Source organism: Artemia sp. Qi Xiang Cuo, chromosome 6 (assembly GCF_049724085.1).
Source record: "Artemia sp. Qi Xiang Cuo chromosome 6, ASM4972408v1, whole genome shotgun sequence".
NCBI classification, from domain to species: Eukaryota; Metazoa; Arthropoda; class Branchiopoda; order Anostraca; family Artemiidae; genus Artemia; species Artemia sp. Qi Xiang Cuo.
The window spans coordinates 26,926,141-26,942,708 of record NC_142799.1 but is presented as its reverse complement, the minus strand read 5'-3'; the positions used below and the strand labels follow the sequence as shown (position 1 = coordinate 26,942,708).

The window sequence follows — 16,568 nt, the reverse complement described above, 5'->3', positions numbered from 1 at the left end:
TAGAATTTACTGAAGTCTATTTTTGCATATTAAATTGTGTACTACCTTAGTTCAGAGACGTCCCCAGACAGAACCTGTGAAGCCAGTGGGACTGTGGGATACAAAATTTGGAGATTTTCAACATCCCCCCCCCTCATCAATTTCACATTTTTCATGAAGTCACCTTTTATTCTTTGGCTTTCACCCCGTTTTTCAAGGTTGTTCCTAGATGACGGTTTGAAGTAGTTCTAGAAAGCAGAATGTATTAAGTATAAGATCTTGATCATTTACATAGAAAACATTACCTGAATAATTGGTCTTTTGAAATATTCCCCTTAAGACAGATCATAGGACAATTCCCGTGCTATTTCCCAGTTTTCAAATAATTTGTCTGCCCCCCCCCCCCCTGAAATGCTTTTAAGAAGTGGTTTAACTCACTTGTAGTCGCAAGAACGCATTGTCAAACACTTCGATTCACCAACAAGACACTTCCTTAATGACTGGTCTTTTGACTTAAACCCTCCTTAAGAAAGGACAATCCCCCCCCCTCCTTCCTGAAGAGAATTGTTCGGAGCATATCGATATGGGCGAAAAAATTTGTAGGCACATAGAAACTTTGCGTCAATGAATAGCCTCGAATTTGACTTTTTCTTATACGAATAGCTAAATTAAAAAAAGTCAATACCTAGAATGCTTTTTCGGAATAATTTAGAATAAAAATAGTGTTTTAAAATTGGAAAACATGGCAAAGGAAATTTACCTTGGATTATTGACTTTTAAAGGGTGACTAGACAGCTCTTCGTTAGCGAAAGGGGTGTTTTCAATGACTTCTGTTTTCCGGTACACTTCAAAAGCTCCTGGTCGAACAACCTCATTCTGAACCATGTCACTAGACGGAACAATGGCTGAAGATTGAGAACTTTCACCCTAAAATAAACAAAAGAAATGAGATAAGACAAGTAGCTGTACACAATATTTTTCAAAATTCTACTCCGTTGGGCAATGATCTAGTTTTCCCTTTTCTTAATTAAAAAATAGATCTTTTTTTCTAAAATATTAGCATAATCAAAAATGGCAGAACTGTTATGAGCATACTGGAAGCATTCATTCTTGTACCCGGATAAGTTCGACTTGTATAAAAAAAAAATTGTTTCATTCTCTTCTATGTACTAGATTAAAAATACGAATCGTCTTATTTAAATTTCGCTCCTATTTAAGTCTAAATGACTTTTTTACAACGTGTAAGTGACAATATGTCATTCTTCTTTTTATTTTTTATTTTGAATAGAACAGATGATAATATATTTTCTTAAAACATATATTTCTTGAAACAAAACAAAGTAGTGACCAAACAAACCCAGAGAAATAATTCAAGGTGGAAAAGCTTCCCTTGTTCAAAAGGATGGGGCAAAGGTACGAAAAGAGTACTTCTTCTGTTCGCAAGGAGAGGGAATGATGGGGCGGGTAAGGGTGAAAATCCACCACCCCTTCTTCCAAATTACACCGTCGAAACCAGGATTTGTCAATTATTTTTTTGGGTGGGGGAGAGGGGGGCTTGCTAGCCTTATCAATAGAAATGGCTTATTCTCTTTTCTATTTTCCAGACTCGTTTAAACGCAAGTAAAACTACATAAGACTGGATTCGACTTAAGTTCTAAGAGGGAGTGGGACCGAATAAATACAACTATAAATATGCATGAATTTGCATCCAAGAAATGGAGAGGGGCAGTCCCCTTCCCCCAATCCGCCACGGCAGAAATCCTGAGCATTTATTTTTTTTTTCACGTAAATCGTACTTCCCCTTTTTTGCTGCTATTTGATTAGCTTGGCACTTCTCCGAAGGAAATGCCTATGTACGTGCCTTATTTCATTCAGAGGGGGAATAGGTCTGAAGATTGAATAAATGTGCTTCTAGATGGATTAGCCATACTTTTGATTTCCTACTTCTAATATCAAAAGGAGAAACCAAAAACTGTGTTTAAGAAGATTTCAGAATTGAATAAAACCAGTTCTCGACAAATATACGAAATTTCACAATAGACAGAAAAACCCCTAAACTGTTAAGGGGAAATTTGACCCCCCCCCCTCATGTGAACCAAGTCATCATGGTATCCAAGGTCACAAGACTGACTAGAACAATCAAACCCTGTAAATGCTATTTGGATCCTTTATTGTCAGTGCTATTTTCTTAATAAGTCTCCCCTCATTGCTTATGTGACTAGCTGTCCCTCCCTCTCTCCCCCTACAGTTCTAGCAACAGGAACAAAAATAGTGTATACTAATAGAATAACTAATTACAAACAAATCTAATCTTCTAGGGGGAGGGGGATGGAAAACAATGAGCAACGACAATAACTGCTTTCCTCGCGTTCTAACCTGATATGAAAAGAAAATAATAAACTTTCTGTTATTTGCAAAAAAGCTCATAAAGCCTATTATTACGTCTGTAAATCTAAATGTTTAAAGGTTATCTATGGATACGGCTACTGTATCCACACGTTGTTTAATATGCTATCAGAAAAAATGTAACTATAAACATAACCTAATACAATATAATATTTTTTACATATACGATTACATTAAATTTCATGGCAATTTTTCATATATGCTTTTCCAAAGATTAAAAGCTCTGGACTGAAATTTTAAGACCTTGGAGAAAATCCTGAGGGGTTGACGCCCTGGTGTTTTGTGGAAATACAAAAATACCGAGTGGAGTGGAAAATGGCTTTTTGGAAAGGTTGTCTATGGACACGGCTGCTACATCCACACCTTGTTTAATATGTTTTCAGCAAAAATAAGCTTTTAAGCACATTCAATAGTTTTTCCTGCCAGGCGCACTGGTTACGACGAGAAGACGGCTGTCCTCTGACAAAACCACAGTTTATATAATTAGGCAGTAAGTTTACCGCAGATGATTTTTGGCTCTTCATTCTCGGTGCGAACAAAAAGCTCCTCCCACTTATTTATGCATTAGCGGGTTAGTGTGTATGCGTCAATCAATGAGAAAAGGTTAGAAATTGCATTAGTCGTAATTGCAAAAGCAGAAAAAAACTTGGTGAGCCGGCCAAGTGATTTGCAACTGTCCCATCTGACAGGTATGACTTAATTTATATACAAATTATGACTTAATCTATTATTTATATACAGTGGACTGAACTGATTGGCGTATGTAGGATTTTATACAAAAAAGGGGGCGGGGGGTTGATGAAATTTGTGAAAATAAGGAAATTTTTTTCTTCTAATAATTGGTGGAATGGGTGTGATGGTTTCAGGGGCGGATCTAGGATTTTTTAGGGGGGGGGGGGCGCAAAATAGGCGGATCCGATAAACTTACGTTAGGAGCAAGTTTAATTAATGCAAACTTGCGTTAATCAGGTAAATTACACTACTTTAGGGGGGGGCACCCCCCCCCATCTGGATCCGCCACTGGATGGTTTATCTCTTTTTTTCACGTCGTGATATTTATTTACTCAGATTTTAGTTCCTGTGAAACTTGAAAAGGCTAATTACATGTTTTGGCGGAGAGCCGAGATAAGACTAGTTTCATTTTCAACAATGTTTTCGTAAGAAATGGGCAGACCTTTCCTGAACTTTAAACAATAAACACCTCTGTTTGAAAATCTTTGCACTTTGTGAATTAATCGAGAGACGTACCTATCAAGGAAAATAAACTAGCAAGTAATTATTTTAGTTTTAGTAGTTTAAATATTTGATAGTCTCTTTTTTTGAACAAAGGGGCAAAATTTTTTAAAACATGTCCTCGACTACCTCCTAAGTTAGTTCATCAGTACAACAAGCAATAAAAATCAGACCGATATAAAAAAAGGTACGTGAAAGTGGAGGTGACTATATTTGATTTAAACGTAAGCCTACATTCATGCCCACCGCGTAATTTCCCTTTCAGAAAAAATTGATAAAACTTTTAAAACTGAAATATCAATGCGAAGCGCCAAATATCATAATCAAATGTCATCGCGTTATGGCATTATTCAAATAGAACTTATTTTTAACTTGATTATCGTTGTAAATTAATTCTTTGTCTTTCTTTTCATTCTTAAACCATTTTTATATTTACCTTTTGCATTATTACAGCCCACTATATATTCATTCATATAAATTTATATGCAGTGTTACCGCCATACCAATTATTCTCCTTTCCTTTTTTATTCTTTAATAATGATTTCTGGTCGTTTTGAGTTTGAATTATTGTAGGCTTCTATTTCTACTGATCTTAAGTTTAATATGGCCTTTACTTTTCTTTAAAAAAAACTTTCTTTTTCGTAAAGTTTTCGTAGTATATATATATATATATATATATATGTATATATATGTATATATATATGTATATATATATATATATATATATATATATATATATATATATATATATATATATATATATATATATATATGTATATATATATATATATATATATATATATATATATATATATATATATATATATATATATATATATATATATATATATATATATATATATATATATATATATTGGCGCGTACAAACAGCTCCTCTCATTTGATCTGTCATTAGCGGTCCAATTACCCTGGACCACGTATTTTGGCAGACACTTTCTCAAAATGCCTTTGAAACCAACTTGAGACTTCGAAACCTATTTTTAATTCCTAAAAACATCTAATAATAACATTACACTACTAATTACCAATTTTCATGTATGTATTGGAATAAATTAATTTAAAATTGGTTTCTTCAAAATTAGTGTGGCTATGTCAAAGTCAAGTTTGTGTTCAACAGAAATCTGACCTACCTTCCCATGAAAAGATGTAATGTCGTTTATGTTGATAGTTTCTCTAGAGCACTGGCAGCGCGGTTCATGTTTTATAATGGATGAAATAAGGAAAGATCATACTGCTAATTATATATACAGTGGACAAAACCTAGTATCTACAAAAAATTCGAATTTTAGTTAACAGTGGATCCCGCCTAATTAGACCACGAGGAATCCAATGGTGCAAACGAAATTATTCTCCGATGCATAGTTTCGTTGATATTACCTAGTATATACACAGGAGCTCACCAATGTTTTTGTGTCATACCTAGCATTTACATACTAGAAATCGACATTTACGCCAAAATCTAGTATCTGACAAATTACACTTTATCAGTTAAAACAATCAGCAGCACCATACAATGAACATCATCACTTTATTTTTTAAATAAAGACGGTAAAAATGCATAGAGCAAAACGACGCTTTTGCGTTTTCTCGGAACTTACTCAGATGTAGATACTAGGTTTTTTTCGGAGGACAGCCGAAGAATTTCATCCATAATGCTTCCGTCTTTAAACAACAAAGGAAACTTTATTTCTATACTAAAATGGGTAGGAACAAACCCGTTAAATTGTTAACTGGATAATTTTAAGCTTCCCTCATACAAGCCAAGTACAGCCTTTTGTCTTCTCTGTAAATCTTAAATGTTTGATGTGCACTTGAAGAAAGAATCGCGGACAATCTTCTAAATCACTTTAAACTGTTCATATTGAAAAACAAAATGCATAATGTCCAATGAAAGTGTAAAAGAAAGAACAATGAGTTCTCTAGATCAAGAAAACAAAGCATTAAACATTCAAAATACAGCAGAAGTCTGTCCAACTCCTTGGGCTATAAGCGGGTCAAAAGAGGTCAAAAGAGGAATGGGAGCAGTGAATTTGTTTGCCCTTTCTTATAATGCTATTGTTGTTTTAACTTTATGTAAATGTTATAATTAGGTATACTAGGAGTAACGTTATTATTAGGTATGACGTTACCAATAAATGACTTGTTCAAAGCCCATATCTATAAAACCCAGAAAATATGAATAATATAAACCACAATTTAGGCCTATATTGTCTAAGGAAAGTTTTGGGTTTGAACCGGAGGCGGTTTTAGGGAGGGGAGACAGAGGGCGCACTTGCCCATGGCACAGAAATCGTATGGGCGCAAAATTTCCAATAAGTAATCTAACGGTAATAATCAATTTGTAATTTAATTTTTTTTATTTGTATTAAAATTAAGTACAGGGCGCAGTTAATAAATGAAAACAGCTAATAAACTGCTAATCATATAATAAAATAAGCAAAAAAATTAATTAAAATAATTCATAATACAGTAATTAAATAATTTAAATAATAAATTAATTCAAATAACTGTGTTAATAAATATTTTTTTTTTAATTTGGCCTGAAAATTTTGTGAGAGACAGTGAGGGGGGGGGGTAGGTTAAAAAACAGTATATCAAACAGTAAGCTGTACAGAGGAAGTAGAAAATTTGCGGAAGGGAGCTAAGGATAAATCATTGAACTGAATAGGGTGGAGGATAAACGTGTGCAGCAATAGCACCAAACATTAGACGGTACTTGGTGCTGTGTAGCACTAAGCCTCAGATGGATTAGTGATTTGACGAATTGTCAATAATAGCAGTCAGTCGGTCAAATATTATTTGCTAATGCAGCATATCTAATATAGCTTAGACATTGCCACAGCAGTAATTTGATCTAAGTATTTAAATAATCTAGAAACCTATGACACTTTTTACCAGGTCTGCGTGGTCGGAGTAACAGAAATAATGTAAGACCCTTTGAAATCGCACTGGAGTTATAGAAACACATAAAGGCTGGAGTCAAGCCAAATAGTCCTAAATACTATAGAAAAGGTGTAATAATAAACAAAATTAAAGTTGTAGGCTAATTATAGTGAATAAGATTTATTGTACCATAGTGCTACAGTACAACTACAGAAACAATCAGAGTTGGAGTCGGAGAACTTACTTCTTTGAAGAAATGTTAAGCGTCAGAACTGAAGTCGGAGCGATTACGTTTAAAGTTTCAGGAGTCGGAGTCTGTATATTAGAAACGTCTTGAGTCGGAGTTGCTCGTTGGTGGTAAAGTGGACTGACTCTACATCCCTACTTTTTACTTCGAATATTCAAAGGTATTAAGGTTACTTACATTAACATCTAAGCTTGTTTGTTTTATTCTTCTAGGCGTCAGGCTAGGGGACACTCTTGGAGGTATAATGGGTTTCAAAGGGGCTACATGAGTGGCGGAGGCTCTTGTTGGTGCTCCAAGGCTGTTCAAATCTAAAGAGGCACTTCTTGCATGTCCCTTTGTGGGCCTAGGAGGAGGTGGAGGTGGGGGAAGATCTTTCCGGTTTGAGAATGGAAGACTTGTGGGTCCTTGCGATTCATCACCACATGCGAAACTGGCTAAAAAGGAACAAAACTATTATTTGTGGAAGAAATCAAAGAGCACTTTTACAGGAAACCTAAACAACTGTTCTAGACGAATAAATTATACTACGAATTATGTAGTTAATATAATTACTATATTACGTCAATATAAGTTTCCTATGTTAACTACTATGCTAGTAAATAAAAAAAAGTTCAAATAGGGATCAAATCCTTTTAATAGACAGTAATTTTCCTAAACAGTGATAAAATTCTACAAAAAATACTAGATATTTCGGTCACATATGCAGTGACCGTCATCAGTAGTAAAAGTGACCGTCAAAGTTTAGTTTTACTACTGATGACGATCACTGCATATGTGACCGAAATATCTAGTATTTTTTGTGAAATTTTATCACTGTTTGTGAAAATCACTGTCTATTAAAAGGGTTTTATCCCTATTTGAACTTTTATTTATTTATCGTCATGGAAAGGCAGCGAGGTCTCCAAAATTATCTACTAACATGTAAGTTAATATAATTATTAAACTACAATTACTATTGATATAATAAACTAAAGTATGAAATAAATATTATATGATAAGAATTAGACTATCAAATTTTTATTCCCGCAGCGAGATGCTTGCCTTGTTCTCGTTTGTATGCTGTAAATCAAAACAACATGATCTGCACCTAAAAATTCTACCAAAAAAAGACCATAGCGAGCAGTCTCTTCTTTGAACACATCGCTATATGCATATGCTTTTCTGGCCCTTAGCCCCTCGCCAGGACATCTCAACATTACTATGACCTCCGCATGATTTCCTATATTTTGAAGAAATGTTTTTCACACTTCTTTTACTTTACCCCTTCTTTATTTTTTCCCCTTTTCAGGTTTCTCCTTCTCCCGTTGAAATCAATTCCTACGTAAGTACATCCACAAGTGTATGATCTTGCCAAATTTTCTCTAAAATAGTTTCCTAAAAACAGGAACTCTTGAAAAACAACAACAAAAAATAGCAGTAATTCAACAAAAAAATTTTTGGACAGCAACTGAACAACTAGAGCTTGCATTTTAAAGATAATTCTCCTACCTGTCAGTGCCTGGAAAATTATTTAACGTAGATGACACCCTTCTCTATGAATACAGATGTCTACTCTCCTGTCACGGCTTCCCATTGATAACCACAAAATCACAAGTGGAGTACCATGAATATGGTTTTGAATCATTTCTTTCAATTCACAGAGTGACCTGGATGAGCCATGAAGACCTGACTCTCAAGGTAGAACACCAACAAAAAATAATCAAAAACAAACATATCCGGTGATCTTGGGAGTCAGGAAATATCACTAAATCTCAACATGATTTAGTTACTGAACACATCTGCCAACTTTGCCATTGATTCATTGCACCACGCAATGCTAGTTTCTTGCCAGGATGACCGTCCTATTCATCCATAATTACCAAATGGCAAGATTTTCTTGCCAGGATGACCGTCCCACTCATCCATAATTACCAAATGGCAAGATTTTCTTGCCAGGATGACCGTCCCACTCATCCATAATTACCAAATGGCAAGATTTTCTTGCCAGGATAACCGTCCCACTCATCCATAATTGCCAAATGGCAAGATTTTTACAACTCAGACCTCCTTTTATACAGTGCTTCCCACTCAATATGACTACTAATATGCTTTCAAATTCACTGTTTCAGACTGTCTCAGTTTAATGAGTTAAACGGTGAGAGTACATCGCATTGAGGCGTCTGTGCTGGGTTGCCTTTTTTCACTTGACTGTCTTGTTTCTTGTGATTAGGTATCTAAGGTGGATTTCGTATATTGAACTCACTGACTTGAGTTTTTCGGAAAGTCGAGTTTTTTTTTGTATTGGCTTTGTTTCAAGAGTATTTGTATTTTTAAGAAAAGTTTAAAGCATTTTACGTTAGTTTTCATCTTCTATACAGTGTCTTTTTTCCAACTGATTGACATATGCATAGAGTAAGATAAATAAGCACCAAAATAATAAGTTTTATTTTTTAAGGGGAATCGATACCTTAAAATCATCTTTCGAACCTCCACGTCGGCTTACCGTCTCAAATACAAAGGGCAAATTAGCAAATTCTACCAGGGGACTAGCCACCATCGGAAGCTATAAAAAATTTGTGGTTTGATAATGAAATTTAATTAGAAAGACAGTAACACTTTATATCCCTTTGGTCGGCAATGTTTCCAACCACAGTGCGTAGCACCATTGGCAACTAATAAAGCTGCCAAATTCCTCAAATAATATTTTCGTCGAGTAGATTTTAAGCGTTTTCCTAGCAGGTATGCTAGAACACTTTTAGGGACTGCCATTTCCTGAAATTCAAAGAGAAAATTCTGCTCCATTTAAGCGAAAGAAATTAATTCACAATTTAAGCTCAAAGACTAAAATTTGACATTTTATTAGCGCGACTAGAAATATACCTTTTGGTTTACGTCACCATAAAAACTGCGAAGAATGATTAAAACTGTTACACACCATGTTGTAAAATGGGATTTTGTCTGAGAGGCAATTGATTTGCCCATTTTTAGTTTCACATATAACAACGCTGTTAGTTGTAAACGAGCTGTGCAAAAAGCAGTTTTGTTGTATTCCCCCCCCCCTCCCTTCCTTTTTCAGAATAAATGTTATTATCCCTTTCTTGCAGGAAACATTGATCTGTGTACACATATTTCGAACCCCCTTTTCTGCTGGCGCATGGTTTCGGCTTAATCAATAAAACAATTTATCGATAAATTTTTATTGAAACATTAAATAAATTTTAATTTTATTTTAATTTTTCTACGTATTCACTTCAATATTTTTCACTTCATATTTGAATTGCCTAGCCAATCGTTGATGTTTAAATAATACGTGATTTTTATAGCGTTTTAATAATATCAACGGCCCCATCCCTAGGGACGGAATAGTTAAGAATGTCTTTAGTTAAGAAGATGATAGAAGACTATGAGATTCAGATACGAAATATGATCAAATTCTAGGTGGTAGTTTATTTTTACCTTTAACATTACCTTTTTTAAGATTCAGACTAGAGATGTAAGATTTAGGATTCAGATTGGAGATTTGCTGAGCTTATAATTAGTAGTTTACCTTAATCTTTGGCTTTACTTTTTTTAGATTCAGATTGGAGATTTGATCAAATTCTAGGTGGTAGTTTATCTTTACCTTTAACATTGCCTTTTTTAAGATTTAGGATTCAGATTGGAGATCCGCTGAGCTTATAATTAGTACTTTACCTTAATCTTTGACTTTACGTTTTTTTAGATTCAGACTGGAGATTTGATCAAATTATAGTAGGTAGTTTATCTTTATCTTTAACATTACCTTTTTTAGACTTCAAATTCAGATTGGAGATTCGCTCAAAATAAGTTAATAGTTTAACTTCACTCTTTTCTTTATGAGATAAACATTTTTTAGTTTGTTGTAGTTGGTTTTTTGCTTGTTTTTGACGAGCGGGGGATTATCTAATCTAAATTATAAGATAAATACTGATACAGTTGTATATGAAAAGTTTGTTTAACTACATTTTCTAGAAGATTCAAGCACATGCAGTACATTTATAAAACCTAACAATCAAGTGATATTCTAAATAGGAAAATTGGAAAAAGAAAAGCGAAGAAAAAAGAAAAATGGGAAACAGGAAAATAAAAAGATAGGAAAAAGAATAAAACCTGAAGGTTGTCTGAATTCTTGACGAAGTTGCTTTGATGAATTTTCCAACTGCATTTCAGGAGTTAATCGCCTTGGTATGGGATGCACAATTCTCGGATCCTAAAAAACAATGGCGTTGAATACAAAATGCTAACTAAGTCATTCTAAGACAGCCTTAAAAGAAATTTTAACTATAGGTTCCTCCGACTGTGCAACACTACTTAACAAGCAACAGTTTACTATACACGTGCAAACGCACAAGGCACCTGATATTAGGGTTAAAAAAAAACCTCATTTTTTTACTGGCAGATGTTTTAGGGTATGAAAGCTCCTCCACAGAAGCTTTCTTTTTTTGTGTCTTTTTAGGGCTACAAGACTGACCCATGTCTTTAAGGCTGACCCATATTTTAGGGTATGAAAGCTCCTCCACAGAAACTTCCTTTTTTAAAGTCACCCTGTTAGGGCTACCAGAAAAACAAAAAGGCATATATATTGCTCTGATCATATGCAGAAGGATGCATCTAGGACTTTCAGAAATAGCTGAGGAACCTCGCAGTTAAAATTTATATTAAGGCCTCTCTCTGATCTATATATCCCATCAATCGTTCAATTAAATGGTAGAACTAGCCAAAGAATTGCGGTGCATAAAGCATTTGATTTGCTCAGTATTCTAACTGTTTTATGAAAAGAAAAGTTATCATTGTGGCAATCAGAATAAATAAAAAAAAGAAAAAAAACAAAACAAAATTTAAAAGACGACTTGTCAAATTCTATAATTTATTTGAAAATTTAATTTTAAACGACAAAATCGAACACAATTAATGAATGGCAAAGATAGAAACTTTCTAAGGAAAATTAGCTGTTCTATGTAGAATACAAATTATGCTAAACTTCAAGATTCCTTACATTAGAGCAAAAGAAGGAAAGGGAGCTTCTTTTTATTTCGGTACACCTATCAAACTATAGAAAAAATAAACTAATTTTTTTGGTGTGTACCTGTTTTTGGAGTACAGGGAATGTTCTTAAGTGTAATTTTTGGAATAAACTAGGTCGAACTGGCTTTAGAGAACGTATCCAGTGTTCAATTCCGTTTTTTTTTTCACTATTCCTCTTTGAATTTGAATTCACTTTTTGAATTTGAATTTTTGAATTAAATTTGTATTCATTTTTTAAATTTGAATTCATCTTTTTGAATTTAAGTTTACTATTTCTTTGGGAATGTCATTGTGACTGCATAAAGTTGTGAACCGAACGCTTTGATAATAAAATCCTCTAGAAATCTAATAGTAGACTGAAGTTAGATTCCCACCTGACCATTATGGAATAGAGGCAACATATTTAATAGGGGATACACAAGCCATCTTATATGCAATTGTGAATTTAGTGTTTTTGTTTATTTTTGCCTTAGGAAGCAGGTGGCGTCATTTGGAAGCTTTAATTCCTGCCAGTTTATAGTTGCTGCCACTCAGAAGCAGTAGAGCATGGCTTTCTGGAAATGCTATTTATGGACACGGCTGGTGCATCCACACCTTATTTAGTATGCTTTCAGCAAAAATAAGCTTCTAAGCACATTCAATAGTTTTTCATGCCAGATGCCTTGGTTACGACAAGAAGAATTCTATCCATGATGCTTCCGTCTCTAAACAACAAAGGAAACTTTCTTTCTATACTAAAATGGGTACGAACAAACCTGTTAGAATTGTAACTGAATAATTTCATTCTACTCTCATCAAAGATAATTGAGCGGTCCTAACCAAGTTATTAGCGCATAAGACTTGGAACCTTGTATCCGTGTGGACAGGGTTTCGAGTCTCGGTCTCGCTAGTTCTTTGGTTTTGAACGGGAGTCAGCGGTGTGGCTCTGTAAGCTCAGTCATAGTCGACCCAGCTTTTAATGGACACCTGGAAAAATCCAGGGGAAAAACACGGGAAGCGTCGGTTGATTTGCCCCCAACCACGCATTGCACTCCCGGCCAAAGGCAGACAATCAGGAGATCGGAACCTGCACAACGCAGACCTTTGGTCAGCATGCGAAAAAGTAGTTTTAGTTCCCTCATACAAGCAGCTCCCAGCGTACCTGCCTACGCAGTAGATTTTTAACAAAAAAAAAAAAAAAAAAAAAAAAAAAACGGAATAAGATGGTGCAGGAGATCGGTTTAGGAGCCAGTCGCATAAATTCGTCGTCTGTTGTTTTCGTGATCATCAGGTGATCTGGAAATTAGATAGATACTTAAACGCTTAGACGCAGCAACTTCGCTTCGATCCATTACTTTTGAGCCAGTATAGCAATATAAGCTCTTTAGCTGAGACAGCCAACACCTGTTGACGATTAAACTATCGTTCACAACAAGATCTAGCTAATACCCAGATTTATCTAACACCAACCCTTCCGCTAACATAAGACAAGACAAGAAATGTTCATCACATGGTTCTTCTTCTTCTCATTTGATTATAACACTAACGCCTAATGTCAATGAGATATCGGTCCCTGGGGTACCCGAATAACCACGTTCCACACGCGGTTATTCTTCTTGTTTGGATTAATATGGAGACGCATAATCTCATCACCGGAATCCAATTCCATGCCCTACAGTGTGCTGCTACAGTTGAATTCGAACAATGGATCCAGTGTTACCAACCTGAGATCAAACCCATTGCACCACTACAAGACTCACCATGTGGTTAAATACATCAGCAGTTTTTTTCTATACAGGTAAGAATTTACAAAAAAGTTTCTCATTAGCTTGTCTTAGCTATATAACAAGAAACTTCAGATAAATTTAGTTTCGTTAACGGGCTTAGGCAGTTCAGAATTTAATTAAACCTTTTAATGAATGGGGTTGGTGTTAGCTTTAGTCTCTGTGTTTTAGCTCGACATCATTGAAAAAATGGGGTTTAACCAACATTAACCATCACCAATGTGTCTAACTATTACCTGTTCAATGGCAATTTTCTGAAAGTCAAAGTTGACTGGCTTTGGTCCGGGGGAAGAAATACTTTCTGTTGTCGGTGATTCCACAAATTTGGTCCACTAAACAAGCATAAAATATAAAATATTAGTATATCAACATCACAAAAATAAATTGTTAGCATTAAGGTGCAGAAGCTAAAATTTCTGTTAGCTAAAAGTAGTTACAAGAACACAGGTTCAGATTTACGCAGATGTACAGAATCCAATCCTGAAACAACAAGATACTCCGCAATTGGCAAAAAACCTGCAAAAAACATGCAACACACATGGGTATTGAACTGAGAAAATTAAGTTAGAATTCGTGATTTAACACAACTAAATAAGGTCATATGAATGATAATGGTGTGATAAAACTTCCTTAATAATTTTCTTAAATTTTAATTATAATATAAGGGATAATAATTTCCTTAAATTTTCAAAATTTTAAAAGGAGACAAAAACAGGTTTTAAGGATTTTCGGAGCAACAGCTTAGGGATCGAGGATTCCAATAATAAAAATTATTCAAAACTGAATAATACCGTATTGTGGCTTGATATAAGCAATTGCAAATAGAACTCACTTGTTATAGCTATAGTATGTTCAAACTTTAGACCAAAAAACATAAATTATTCGCAAAACAAAGAAAGAAAATAGTTGCAGCAATAACTACAACCTAGTAAAGAGCAAACCACAGCCCATAGTAACCAAAAGACGAAAACTATTTAACTAAAATCCGTAAAAAAAAATCTCTAGTTAGAAAATTTTCTCTTTAAAGGTGATTCAGTGAAGATAATTACTACGCTGATTTAACTTAACACAAAGTTGAAAGGATTTAGAAAAAGAGCTTGATACTCCTCAAAATGGTAACGAATTCAAATTAAAAGTTCATCATTGGAATTGCCTACATTGTCGAAAATCCTAAACTAGAGAATCATTTCTCATCTTGAACAACAAGAAAAATATCAACTTTTTTCTATGCGCAGGAATGATGTGTCTTCTTTTTCTCTCCCAAGGGTGATTGTATCCAACCAGTGGTCATAAAATATTGGGAGAGAGTTCATTTGAACAAAAACCGTTTTTAAATAATAAAATTAAGAAAGTAAGGAGGCTTATACAGGGAACAAATTATTCTAAAACTATCCCAGCTAGTTCATTACTTTATTTACAATCTCTCAACATTCTTTCGTACGTGTCTTTCACTTTTTATCAACTTCATGGTGATGTTCCCACAGCCTAACTAACTACTCTGCTGTCACTCATTGGTCTACGCATCTTCTTGATGCGTAGACCAGCAAGAAATTGAAATATGGTGAGGTCTTATTTCAATTCATTAACCACTTGTTATATCGTTTGGAATAACCTTCCAGAGTCAGTTCAAGAATGTCCCTCGTTTGGTAATTTCAAAAGAATCTTAAGAAATGTTTTAATGTATTGATGACTTATGTTTATTAAGTTGTTGTTTTTTTTCAATTTTTTCTTTTATCTATTTTATCTTGTATCTTTTTTTCTGTTTTTATTATTATCATTAATGGGAAGAACGACTATGAGCTGAGTTAGAAATTTGGCTGTGAAGGGGTGTTTGACTAGTGATCAGCTTTTCCCGTGGCTTAGTTTCGATTATATAATTTGAAAAAACTTTAATTAATGCTATAATCGTCTATCTAAAAATTTTTTTTTGTGTTTTTTTAAGGGGATTTGTTTTTTAGTTTCTTAAAGTCTCTGAAAATTTAAGTCTTATAATTATTGCATCTTTTTTTCTATTGCGTTGGGTGTCTTAAAGGTGTGAATGTATTATTTTGAAAATATTTTTTTGGTGAATTTGTTTCATTCTCGTTTCCCCTCTGTTCTTTTCTATTACGTTTTTTAGTCTCTTAAAGTCTCTGAAAATTTAAGTCTCGTAATTATTCCATCTTTTTTTCTATTACGTTGGATATCTTAAAGGTATTATTTTGAGAATTTAGTCTCTTAAAGTCTCTGAAATTTAAGTCTCGTAATTATTCCATCTTTTTTTCTATTACGTTGGATATCTTAAAGGTATTATTTTGAGAATGTTTTTTTATGTATTAAATTAAATGTTTTGTTTTTTAGTCTCTTAAAGTCTCTGAAAATTTAAGTCTCGTAATCATTGCATCTTTTTTTCTATTGCGTTGGGTGTCTTAAAGGTGTGAATGTATTATTTTGAAAATGTTTTTTTGGTGAATTTGTTTCATTCTCGTTTCCCCTCTGTTCTTTTCTATTACGTTTTTTAGTCTCTTAAAGTCTCTGAAAATTTAAGTCTCGTAATTATTCCTTCTTTTTTTCTATTACGTTGGATATCTTAAAGGTATTATTTTGAGAATTTAGTCTCTTAAAGTCTCTGAAATTTAAGTCTCGTAATTATTCCATCTTTTTTTCTATTACGTTGGATATCTTAAAGGTATTATTTTGAGAATGTTTTTTTATGTATTAAATTAAATGTTTTGTTTTTTAGTCTCTTAAAGTCTCTGAAAATTTAAGTCTCGTAATCATTGCATCTTTTTTTCTATTGCGTTGGGTGTCTTAAAGGTGTGAATGTATTATTTTGAAAATGTTTTTTTGTGAATTTGTTTCATTCTTGTTTCCCCTCTGTTCTTTTCTATTACGTTTTTTAGTCTCTTAAAGTCTCTGAAAATTTAAGTCTCGTAATTATTCCTTCTTTTTTTCTATTACGTTGGATATCTTAAAGGTATTATTTTGAGAATTTAGTCTCTTAAAGTCTCTGAAAATTTAAGTCTCGTAATTAT

General features: G+C 33.8%; 1 protein-coding gene across 2 annotated transcripts in view; it reads right to left on the bottom strand.

Annotated features, from left to right (window-relative positions):
- The window catches only part of Reps (RALBP1 associated Eps domain containing), a 101,331-nt gene that overhangs the window by 35,599 nt on the left and 49,164 nt on the right, over positions 1–16,568 (bottom strand). The window contains exons 7-10 of one of the 2 annotated variants that reach the window (XM_089090590.1): positions 13,791–13,886; positions 10,877–10,976; positions 6,947–7,203; positions 740–906 (exon numbers count right to left, since the gene is read on the bottom strand). In XM_089090590.1, the coding sequence (XP_088946716.1) occupies positions 740–906; positions 6,947–7,203; positions 10,877–10,976; positions 13,791–13,886 (620 nt within the window). The remainder of the gene's footprint in view (positions 1–739; positions 907–6,946; positions 7,204–10,876; positions 10,977–13,790; positions 13,887–16,568) is intronic. The other variant, XM_089090591.1, reaches the window with a different exon arrangement.